Source organism: Polyergus mexicanus, unplaced genomic scaffold, assembly GCF_030449975.1.
Source record: "Polyergus mexicanus isolate NDT 795.1 unplaced genomic scaffold, iyPolMexi1.0 SCAF_10, whole genome shotgun sequence".
Taxonomy (NCBI): Eukaryota; Metazoa; Arthropoda; class Insecta; order Hymenoptera; family Formicidae; genus Polyergus; species Polyergus mexicanus.
In genome coordinates, this window is record NW_027223330.1 from 5,701,310 (window position 1) to 5,714,703 (window position 13,394).

The 13,394-nt window shown below is 33.8% G+C and overlaps 1 protein-coding gene and 1 pseudogene across 1 annotated transcript in view; one reads left to right on the forward strand and one right to left on the reverse strand.

Moving 5' to 3' along the window:
• Ttll5 (Tubulin tyrosine ligase-like 5) overlaps positions 1 to 13,394 on the reverse strand; it is a 233,363-nt gene that overhangs the window by 122,573 nt on the left and 97,396 nt on the right. Inside the window, exon 3 of the mRNA XM_070303015.1 lies at positions 36 to 119. Coding sequence (XP_070159116.1) covers positions 36 to 119 — 84 coding nt within the window. The remainder of the gene's footprint in view (positions 1 to 35; positions 120 to 13,394) is intronic.
• LOC138937247 (uncharacterized) lies at positions 1,599 to 6,053 on the forward strand (annotated as a pseudogene).

Consider the following 13,394-nt stretch of genomic DNA (forward strand, 5'->3'; position numbering starts at 1 on the left):
TTGTAAAAAAGATAGTACTTAAAACATATACTTACTTAAAACATAATACAGGTGCTTTATGTCCATTTGATCCATTTAATAACCATTCGTTATTTTGTGTATTTCTTGCATTTGTTGTGCTGTAAATAAACATTTATAAAATGTTAAATATAATTTTAAAATATGTTTCTTATCAATACCGCACTTTTATAACATATCAAATGTCACTCATCTGTATTCATTTATTTTGTTTATTCTAGTTATGTCAATAAGTAAGAAATTAAATTAGTAGATTAATTGTATAATCAATATATAATAAATCATTAATAAATTATTTTTCCAAAAAAGATCCAGAAAGCTAAGTTTACGGGTCCATTCAAAAAATTATTATTCAAAAAAGATATTACATTAATATATTTTATTGATTAAATTTGCTTTTTTTGCAGAAGTGATGATATTAAAAAATTGTAGTACTTAAGAATAAAAATAATATGCACTACAGAATTTAATGCTAATGATATGATCTACTGCGCGACTCCTCGCCGCGCGTAGCAACGAAGCAGCATGTATAAGAAGTTACGTTAGAACGTGTCGTAACTGTGTAAAGTGAAAACGTGACAAGTTTCCACATTATATATATATTTAGTTTTTTTTTAGTTTTAGTTTGTTAGTTTTAGTTTCTTGTACACACAATGGGAAAGAAATATAACGCAAAACGTTTGCCTCTCACCAAACGTAGAGTTTCATTCAAGAAATGCTGGATGCTAAGGTTAGTATATTTCTTTAGAATAACATGAGATAATACAAATACATATTCATATAAATACATATTCATATATATTCATATAAATACATATATTCATATATATATTTATATTCATATATATACATATTCATATATTCGTATAAATTTAAAAAACTTGGAAATTAATTTTTTTAATATATATATTTTTTATCTGTACACACACACATACGCACGCACGCACGCACGCACATATATATAATAATTTCGAAAAAATAGTAATTTCTGAAAAATAAAGCAATCTCTTGCACATATAGTAGTTAGTAGTAGAAATAGTAGTAATAAATAGTAGTTAGTAGTAATAATAGTTATAAAGTAGTAGCAGAAAAAGATATTTTATACCAGAGACGATATATTCGTCTGCTAATTGCTTATAAAAAATATCTTCTCCCAGAATGATTTGCATGTGCGTTCTGGTTTTTTAAAAAAAGATATTTTATACCAGAGACGATATATTCGTCTGCTAGTTGCTTATAAAAAAATATCTTCTCCCAGAATGATTTGCATGTGCGTTCTGGTTTTTAAAAAAAGATATTTTATACCAGAGAGCATCTATTCGTGAACTGGTTGTTTTTCACACCAGATATGGTTTATATGGTATATGTGTCCTCTGGTTATTGTAAAAAATAAGACATTTATGTTGTAAAACATTATCTATTGTATAATAAAATATAGTTTTCAATTAGATATAGATTTATAAACAAGAGACTGCATTTATTTTTCAGAAATTTTACTTTTTTCTTGATTATATATAATGATATAATAACTGACCCATCTTATTTTTTTAACAATATTTTAACATTATTTTTTTTGCAGGCGACAGATGCTGAAGCTGGAGAGACAAGAGGAAAATGACTCCAGGAATAGCACGTCTAAGAATACTAACAACGAATCCATCGGTTATCAGAAATCGGTGGAATTATTATCTGATACGATGGATTCGAAAGTTAGTATCCAATCGTTAATACCCACGATGCAATGCCAGGAGTTAAATTCAAATACAGGTACGTGTAGTCAAAATGTCAAATTTTGCGAAAATGAAAATTATTTTGTTATCGATAATGGCCCTCTGGATACAAATCGTATCCAGGAAAGCATGCCTCAAGGCCGTCGCATTGTCAATCTTTCTCATATGTGGAAAGAAATCCACAGAACATTTAATAACCACATGCGAGGAATAGAGTGCCGATTTGAAGATTGGAAACTCACCCACACTTCTGACAAAGGGTTAAAAACCCGTATGTACTTCAAGTACCAAATGTGTCATACTGAAGCCGACTTCTGGTCAGAACCCGAAGAGCAAAAAATAATGGACATTAATATAGCTGCTGTAGCAGGAACTGTTACAGTAGGAATTGGTTATGCTCAGCTAAATGAGCAGTGTACAGCCATGAATATTCCTTGTATGACCGAGCCAAGGTACATAGAAAATAGAGAAAAGTTAGTCGATGCTTTTCAAAAAACAGCGATAGAAAGTATGAAAAAGGCTGGCGAAGTTGAAAAACAACTCGCTCTTGGGCACGATTACGATAACTGTGGCCCCCTATTTGAAAGGTCGTTTCTGAAGACATTTTTGACGAGGAACACGGGAAAAAGAGTAAAAAATATTTCCAACCGATAGTTTTCGAGATGTATCACTTTAAAGTATTGGACATGATAATAAAACGTTACAAAACGGACCCAATGACCTTGACCTTAACATATGTTGTGAAGATCACTGTCGCGAGTATCTTCCATGTGTAGCTTAGAATCGTATGTACTACCAATGTCTTGCATTGTTTATGTTTTTTGAACATAAACAAAAAATTCTCATTGCTCTTATTATTAGTAGACGCTTCTATTCAGTTTTCGAAAGTAATCAGTCACATTCATGATCTCACATTATGTGCAACGACATTCATCCTTGTCTTCACCCGAAATTGGCAAATTTTTCTATTTTTTCTTCGTTTCATGACATCAGTTCTGTGAATGAAGTCGCGCAAGTTTTTCTCAAAGAGATAAAAGTAATTCCATTATCAACATCAACACTACCCACTTGTTGTGAATTGCCAATGAAAGTCGAAAAAAAGTCTGCGTCGAAATTGAAGTGGATTGTTTAATTTTTTTATTTATTTTAATTTTCTCGCTTCGCATTGTAAAGTATATGCGTGGACGTAGTGGGTTCCGCCCCCTCACCCTACGGGGGGGGGCTCCACTTCCGAAAGATATAACCTAACCCAAACCTATTTCTGATTTAAAACTAAAATTTGGTTTGGGTTACGTTATATAACCCAAACCAAATTTTCGTTTCGAATTAAACTTTAACTTTAAATATCTCAAAAATTATAAGAGACCGCCGATTAAGTTATAAGGAAAAGTTACTCAGGATCATGATCTTGACAACATATATCAAAGTCAACATCGTTGGGTCCATTTTTATAAAGTTTTATTATCATGTCCAATACTTTAAAGTGATATATCTCGAAAACTATTGGTCGGAAATTTTTTTTACTATTTTTCCCGTGTTCCTCGTCAAAAATGTCTTCATAAACGACCTTTTAAATAGGAGCCAGTTATCGTAATCACCCCCGCTCTTGAGAGAAACAAAATTATAAACGATATTCCGTATATAACAGTTGTAGCGGATGGTAGTTGGATGAAGAGATCGTATGACAATGCCTACAATTCTCGTTCCGGTATTAGAGTCATAATTGGTTACCGTACGAAAAAGATTCTCTTTGTTGGTGTCCGCAATGAATTTTGTGCAGTATGTGATATGGCAGAACGAAAAGGTATCGAATCAAAAGCTCACAAATGCTACAAAAATTTTAATCGCAACGAAAGCTCCACAAGGATGGAGAGCGATGCCATCGCGGAAGGTTTTAATTGTAGCTTCGAAATGCATGGGCTGATTTATAAAACAGTTATTGCCGACGGTGACAGTAGCGTTTATCAGACCATTATTGATAACAGACCATATAGTGAACAGATGGTCACAGTAAAAAAAGTAGAATGCACAAATCATTTACTTCGCAATTTATGTAAAAAGCTCAAAGCTGTGGCAGAGATGACTCAGCCAAAAACGCAGAGACAGCGTGGCTTTACAGAATTGCGAAATGTTGTGAAAAACAACATGAAAAACATCAGAAAAGAAGTAGAAACAGTAGCCGAGCTACGAAGAAAAGATCAACAAACACCTCAACATTGTAAGGCTATGGAATTGCAGAAAGATATATTGAACATTCCTAGCCATGTTTTTGGCGAACATAAGCGATGCGAAGCACGCGGTATATGCGAAGAGAATGATAATAAAACGAACAAAAATTATGTTCCATTGTTGAAAATACATGGCCTGTATCAAAAAATAGAAGGCGCTATCACATATCTAAGCGGTTATTCCGACAGCTTATTGCTGAATTTAACTAGTAATCCTGCAGAATCGTTTAATTCGATAATCTGCAAAGAAATTGGTGGAAAGCGCACGCATTTTGGTAAACGAGGCTCTTACAATGCCAGAGTTGCGGCAGCAGCTGTGCAATTTAATACGCAACAAGTCCTTACAGAATTACATAAGAGCATGGATAAAACTGTTCCACCTATTGTTGAGAATGTAGAAAAGAAACGACAAAAAAAAATTGCGAAAACCAGAGAATCTCGAAAAGTGCAAGAAAGGCAAACAAATTTCAAACGAGAGACAGGAACAGATCGTTATTATGGTCCGTAGTCTCAAAAACCAGATCTTCCATCTGATGTATTTGAACAACTTCGGCAAAATCATTTCGAAAAGTTGTCCGAAAATGCGAGAAACTGGAAGAAAATTGAATTCGATACGAGAAACCAAAGTGACTCGAAATTATGGTTATCATTGAGACGAGAAATGTTGACCGCATCCAATTTTGGAACTGTATGTTGCATGAGACCGACAACGTCTTGCGCAGCAACATTAAAAGCCATTTTATATCCTTCGTTTATTGATACCGCAGCCCTAAAACATAGTCGCGAAAACGAAAAAGTAGCAAGAGACGAATTGGCTGAAAAATTAAATAAAGAAATAAAACGTTGCGGATTATTTATTGATACTGAAAATCCGTGCTTGGGTGCTTCTCCTGACGGAATTATTGACGAAAATGGTCTAGTGGAAATAAAATGTCCTCTATCAGCTGAGCAGAAACAGCAGAAACAGCTGTAGAAACATTACCTTCTTTGAAAGGTATCTTTGATAAAAAAGATCCACACAAAATGAATAGAAATCATCGATATTTTTATCAAGTTCAAGGTCAGTTGAACATAACACGGCGAGAATATTGTATTTTTGCTGTTTGGACTCCACAAAGCATGAAAATATTGCGCATTGATGCAGACAATATCTTTTGGAGAAATCAAATGCTACCTTACTTAACATGTTTCTAAAACGAATGCATGCTTCCAGAAATCTTGGATAGTCGCCATAATAGGCATATGCCAATCAGAGATCCAAGATATATTATAGAAGCTAAAGAAGCAGCAAAAAAATAGCGACAATGAGTCGAACAAAGAAACGAAATAGTAGAAAGCGAAAATGGCATACAAGAGAGCAAACAATTCAAACCGAACGTTTCGTTAATAGAAACAAAAATTACTGATACTGCTGATATTGCTCTGAATAAAGAGGAAGATGATGATTGCATTATCACAAGTTATTCTAGTAACGAGCGAGATATATCTGAAGATGATATAAAAAGAAATGAAAAACTGTTAAACACAATTGCTCCTCTTTATTTGGTAAAGGATAATGTCTTGCGTATGACAAGTCAATTAAACGATGAATCGTCGATCTATTTTTGCGTATCATAAGAGAAACTTCTCATTTCGAAACGCAAAGTGTGCTTTATTTAAAATACCCTTACATGATTAAAGCTAGTCGTAATGATAATAGCTTACAAATAATTGGAGAAAATTGCAGTAATCATTGCAGATGTATTTTCTTTGACGGCACCAAACTTCGCGTGTGCGATAGTTTACCTGGCTGTACGATAAACTGGTAGCTACTGGTAGATACGATAAATTGGTAGCTAAAGAAAAAAATTATATACATCTTCGTTATCCAACAATAAGCTCAAGTGATATAATTTTTGAAAAGGTTCAAACACAACCTGATGGTATATGTTGTGGAATTTTTGCTGCCGCCTTCGCCACGACTATAGCCTTAAGAGGCAATCCTTGCGTGGAAAAATACTCCAAAAATGTAAAATGCATAAGAGAACATTTTTATACAATTCTAGAAAGCAATAAACTCTCGCCTTTTCCAAAATAATAAAAAATAATTTTTTATTTAAAAAAATCTATGCTACAAATATAGACTTGAAAAATCTATATTTTACAACTGAGCAAAAAAAGCTGCATCAATCTCGATTGCAAATTATAATCGGAAAGACGAAAAACATATTGGTTGCGTTCTCACAAGAATGGACGGCAAGGGGTCCATTCTATGTTTTAAATATTTAGAATATTGTAAAAATACATTATTCTGTTACAATCGAGACAAACAATGTATTGTAAATCTTTATTACAATACATAAACATTTACCTATACGATAAAAAAAAATATATATATATATATACAGGGTGGTCCTCGTAACGGTCGCCACGATTTTTAAGGCACTTACAATAATCTGACATAAAAAAGTTTCAAACAAAAATTGTGTGGCTTCAAGGGAGCTATAAGATGGTGGCAATGATTTGACTTTGGAAAATCATTTGAAGGTCATGTGAAGGTCAACTTTAAAATCTTAAATGGAAACCCCCATTTTTTATTTAGTATTCTTGTAGCTGACATCGAGAGCTTTCCAAAACACTACAATAAAGTACTTTTTTATTAAGTACTTTTTGAGTTATTTTATATTTTAATCTGACATATTTTGATATAAAAAATTAAATATCTCGTAAAATATTTAGTTTTTGATAATCTTACCGTAATACTTCTATGTACAGAATAATGAGACAAATCAATTAGTATAAAAAAAATTGTTTTTAAGAAAATTATTTACAATGTATTTTTTTAAACAATTATTTGTTTTTTTTGGCACTAATTAATTTGTCTTATTATTCTGTACATAGAAGTATTACGGTAAAATTATCGAAAACTGAATATTTTACGAAATATTTAATTTTTTATATCAAAATATGTCAGATTAAAATATAAAATAACTCAAAAAGTACTTAATAAAAAAATACTTTGTTATAGTGTTTTGGAAAGCTCACGATGTCAGCTACAAGAATACTAAATAAAAAATGGGGGTTTCTATTTAAGATTTTAAAGTTGACCTTCACATGACCTTCAAATGACTCTTCAAACCAATGATACCATCTTATGGCCCCCTCGAAACCAAACAACTTTTGTCTGAAATATTTTTCTCTTCCGGGCTTGGTTTTTGAGATATTCGACTGGATGGATTAAAATGGGCCACCCAGTATATATATATATGGTATATACATATAATGTATTATTAAATATTCTATGTGTGCACATACACGCACATAATTTTGAAATAATACATTTTTATTTTTCGATTATATTGATTGGAAAAAATAAACTGAATTAAATTGTAACTTATATGAAGCTACATTATAATATTGAGAATATATAGGTATTATGCACACATATCTGCATGCGTCATATACATTTCTTATATTTATATACACGTATGCAAACATAAATAATACGTCTATACAGGGTGACCCATTTTAACTTAGGCAGCCAAATAACTCGAAAAATAAGCACACTACGAAAAAATGTTTAGAATCAAAATTTTGTCATTTCGAGGGGGACGTACAATGACGTTAAAATGAGCCCCCCCACCCCTTCCCCTGGGCGGTGAGGGGGGGCAAGTTTGAAATCTTAAATGGGAACCCCTATTTTTTATTGCATATTCGGAATCTTTGGCTAAAAACACATACAATTTGTCTGAAACATTTTTCTCGATTCATGATAGATGGCGCTGTAATCGACGAAATTCAATTTCTTCGATTTCTCTTACTGAGAACCCATGCTTACGATTCTGCAATAAATTAACAATAAAAATACCACGTTTTCATTGTTAATACTCGAAATTAGTCTTAAAACAAACTTCTCATTATTTTTTATTACTCATTAATTACTTCTCAAGAAACTGCTTTTAGCGTAACCTGCCCTTTAGGCAACTTGAATGGTGCAAAGTACCGAGACATTTTGGACTTTCCATCTGATGGAGTTCCTCTAAGTATCCCTCCAAAATTTTTTCCATTTAGTGCCAAAGTCACAAGTGTTTATGTATTTTTTTAACATTTGTACTCTGATAAAATTCTGGTAAAATGGCAAATTATACCTTGCCTTAACTGGTTGGGTCACCACACGACCTTGCCTTCACTGGCTGGATCACCACACGACCTTGCCTTCACTGGCTGGGTTACCACACGTTCAAGCACCCCGAATTGTGAGAGGCGAGGGGACTCACGTTAATCAAGCACTCCGAAGGGAACAGAAAACTGCTACGTCCACGACGTTGTTCCTGGGTTACGCTAAAAGCAGTTTCTTGAGAAGTAATTAATGAGTAATAAAAAATAATGAGAAGTTTGTTTTAAGACTAATTTCGAGTATTAACAATGAAAACGTGGTATTTTTATTGTTAATTTATTGCAGAATCGTAAGCATGGGTTCTCAGTAAGAGAAATCGAAGAAATTGAATTTCGTCGATTACAGCGCCATCTATCATGAATCGAGAAAAATGTTTCAGACAAATTGTATGTGTTTTTAGCCAAAGATTCCGAATATGCAATAAAAAATAGGGGTTCCCATTTAAGATTTCAAACTTGCCCCCCCTCACCGCCCAGGGGAAGGGGTGGGGGGCTCATTTTAACGTCATTGTACGTCCCCCTCGAAATGACAAAATTTTGATTCTAAACATTTTTTCGTAGTGTGCTTATTTTTCGAGTTATTTGGCTGCCTAAGTTAAAATGGGTCACCCTGTATATATGGTATATATATACGTATTTTATTTGATACAGTGGATTATCATAAAAATAAATTTTATCAGAAAAATAATAAATAAAACATTTTCAGGAAAAATGTTCTATATAAAAGTTGTAAAAGGTTTCGAAGGGGGGAAATATCGTTTTGTTCGGTGTTTTTCAAAGATATTTAGAGGTCAATCTCCTTTTTTTTATGAACCTACCTTTATTATGTAAATCGAATCCTCGCAATATTCAACATAAACAGTTATAAACTGGCTAAAAAATAGAAACTTTACGAGATATTTTATAATTTTGATATAATTTTATAAATTATGAAATATATCTTATAAAATATTCATTTTTTTTTCGATAATCTTACATCTACTTATGCTCAAAATAATGAGAAAAATAAATTAATGCAAAAAAACACTTAGTTGTTAAAAAAGGATAATAGCAGCTACATATTTTTCTTTGAAAATAACTGTTTGTTTTCTTCATACCATTGTATTCTTTATATGTTTTCTTAATACCATAAGTATTGAGATGAAATTATCAAAAAATGAATATTTTATGAGATATTTCATAGTTTATATAAAATTAAATCAATTTTAAAATATTTCGTAAAGTTTTCATTTTTTAACCATCCTATTACTTTTTATGTTGAATGTTGTGAGAGTTCGATTTATATAATAAAAATAGTTCAACTAAAAAAAACTAAGTTTAAATATAATTGAAAAACGCTACACGCAAGAACAATTTTTATGATATTATCTCCTTTCGAAATCTTATAATATAATATTATACAATTTTTATATTAACATTTTTCCAGAAAATGTTTTATTTTTATGATAATCCACTGTATCAAATAAAATACCTTGTATATATATACGTATTATGTATGTATGTATGCATACATGTATGTATAAATATAAGAAATATATATGATGTATACAGATGTATGTGCATAATACATATATAACAATATTTTAATGTAACTTTCTATACTCCATTACAATCTATCTAATAATTCGTTTTTTTTCAATCGATATAATGATGATGATGTAATAACAATATATTATTTATATAAACATTATAAGTATGTATATTTTTGGTCGTATAAATAAATATTTATACATATGTAGTAGAAATTTATAAACGCGATATGCTCACACATGAATTGTGTTCAACATATGATGAAGGCAGACACACATATGATATATTGTTTTCTATGCGCTCCGATACTCTTTGATACGCGTGCGAAGCGATAGAACAGTAGAAATATATAATGTCTTTTCAACATATTGAACACAATTTTTATTTACTCTTTTGTGGTTATTTTTATGCATAACGCTGTCGGTAATGACAGAACTAAAATTATCGACAATTTTAGTTCCTCTCAGATGAGGGCGCAAACCCGTCGGAGTTCGGCCGTAGCTTTAGGATCCTCTTAATGCGTAGTAAGGTTCCACATAGGTTTACAACTTTCCACACGAAGCGAGGTTCAACGCAAACCTATGTGTCTAATATTTTGATAGTGGAGCCCCCCCGTAGGGGGGGCGGGGCGGAACCCATTGTGTCCACGCATACATTTTCCCATCTACACAATGATCGTAGGATGGACCTTGCTTCGCGATGAAGACTGTGTCGGATTGGAACTGTGTCCGATTCGGAAATATTGTCATGTCTGATCGGTAATGTGCGCAATCGAGACTCACTCTATATATGTGTGTTCATATGCATGTCAATAAAGATGATACATCTTGAGGTCGTAAGCGATCTATCATCCGATCTATCATCCGGTTTTCTTGCGACACTACAATGATTCGTTGAAAGACGGGGAGTACCAACTCATATCTATTCTGACATATCTTGTTGGCGCAAACAATCAATTAAAAGAATTATACGCCTTATTTAATTCGGACAAACACAAAAATCTTATAGAAAAATTTTCTAGCGAACATTACATTACCTGGCACTTCATACCACCAATAACACTTTATTTCGATGGTTTATGGGAGTCCACAGTTAAATTGTTTAAACATTTTCGACGCGTTGTTGACGATTCTTTATTTACATTCGAAGAGATAAACACGTCGAGAGTATACTAAATTCCAGACTTATCACTTCCCTGTCATCCGATCCGAACAATATGGTAGTATTGACACCTGCTCATTATTTAATCGGCAAACCGTTAACGACTCTTCCGGAGAGCAATCTATCATCTGTTCCAGCTAATCGATTGTCTACCTGGCGACACATCATAAAGCTACGACAAGATTTTTGGGCTCGCTGGAACCTTGAAAATTTGAATGAGCTTCAGAAACGTCACAAATGGACCAAGGACGGACCGGAGCTCAATGTTGGAACAGTCTCATAAAGGACAAGAATCAATCATGTTCACAATGGGTGTTAGGCAAAGTCATAGAATTACTTCCAGACGAGAATGGAATAGCATGAACCGCTATCGTTAGAACTTCGAACGGGGAGTTGAAGAGGACAACTAAGTTTTTATGTCTGTTACTGATCGACCAATAGTCATGCGAATGTAAATGTTAATGCAAAAACGGAATGCATCTTAATTTATCTTAATTTATCTTAATTTATTGTATTGTATTATTTCACAGAGTATGCGAACTTTTTCATGATAATAATTATTTTTAAGCTAGTTGTAAAACATTATACTTATATAATAATTGATTGTTATCCTCCCAACGGGGGAAGTATATAAAATTTAAAAGTCGTGCACGACATAGTCATATAGAAAAAAAAAATAAATCTAAAGCGCGATGACGGACACACGAGCACACGCATCTATCGAGCCGCGCATACATAAATCAGCGGCATTCAGACAAAACATGCGAGGCGTTCGTGAGGTAACGGTCGCCAGAATACAGTTTATTTATTATAAGCAATTGACGAGAGCCCTAACGGGACATTACTCAGATTAATAATTGCGATCCGAGTTGTCTCCTAGGCGTAATCGCGACTCAAATTTATCTCGATGCATCATTGCAATCCAGAGTCGTTATTTGAGGCGTAGTCGCAAAACGAGTGTGTGCATAAAACAGTTTGTGAGATCCGAATCGTTATTCGAGACAATGTCTTGCTGTGATTTAAAATATAATTATTTACGGACACGACTGCTGTACATCTTGTATAAATTATTAAATACAGTGACTATTCGAAACCACAGAGTAAATGCGAGCAGCGTTGATTTTGACAATATAACCTTTTACCTCAAAATATTGGGTTAAAGGCAATAACTAGACAAGATTACATCAAAAAACATGTAACAGATTTTGCTAATAAATTGTATAATCCTGATATTGACATTCATAGTCACTGTTTATATTAAATATTATACTGTAATGTTGTGTAAAGAATTTGAAATAGATACAAGTGGACTTCGAAAATGGTTCCAAGAAGGAGATGTTTTCATAGTTGACCGTGGCTATCAGGATGCTGTGGCCCTTCTTGACACTTTAGGTATTAATTGGGTTGTGCCTCCGGGAGAGGCACGGTAGTTGGGATCGTGTGCCGGAGGGAATTTGGGAATTCAGGCTCCGCCCGAGAACTACATGTACTTTAGTTAAATAATTCAGACACTTTCCACGTTAAATAAATAGATAAATATCAGCTTTATTTGTGACTTGGCTTATTTACAATGTTCCCGCACATTAACTCGCGTCGCGTGTCGCGATAGCGGATATCTCAACGTGCGCGTGTCTAGAGTCGAGTTTCGGTCTCGAGATTCGCTTCTACGTATATTCTTCTGCCGACTGCGTGGCTATTCAATATTACGATAATTATCGACACTCGCTTTGACACTCGCGACTGCTTGCGATTTCACCTACGTTTAAGAATAAAGGTTGCGCGCGTTATGGTAATTAGTAATCAAGACTGCCCGCGTAATATTAATGGTAAAGATGGCCCGCCGTTCGTCAGCGGTGGGCCTTTTTATTAACTCCCCTTGGCTTCCTGGGAGGGGGTCGTTTAGCGACAAGGCTGTGTGTCGTGTCGCTCGATTTTGGCAATATCCGGATGCAAGCTAAGAAGTTCTAAGTAGGACTTTTTTGCTTGCACTTTCGCAATTTCTTTATTCTTTTTTATTTCGCAACGAAATGATTGCGCGGTCGCTCGGGCTTCGCGCGTGGCTCGCGTTGTCAGCGCTTTGTTCGGTCAACGCTCGTAACGTGATCTGTATTCGCGTTACACGTTGGGCAATGTCATCATATAATAAAATATATATCTAGAATAGTATTGTATATATCTAGAATAGAATAGTATATAACCTGTTTGGGCTATTACAATTGTAAAATGCCAACATTTCTTCGGTTTGGTCAACGTCAGCTCACCACAAAAAAAGCTAACGAGTCCAGACTTATTACAAAAACGAGATGGATGATTGAAGCAACAGATGCAAGAGATGGACAGAAAAGATGGATGCTTGGTTCGTGCTTTCTGCCACCTTAAATCCCCCCCTCACTTCAGTGTACATCTATGCCAGCATAAATGCTAATAATATGTCTAGAGCCATTACGTGGTGACGGTGTAAGATCGTATTATTAATTGGGAGCAGAAAAGGAGGCTGCTTAAGCGTAGTAATTTAGGATGGGCTACTCGAGGAAGATCATCCATTAGGCTTCACATTTTCTCGTGAGTGACT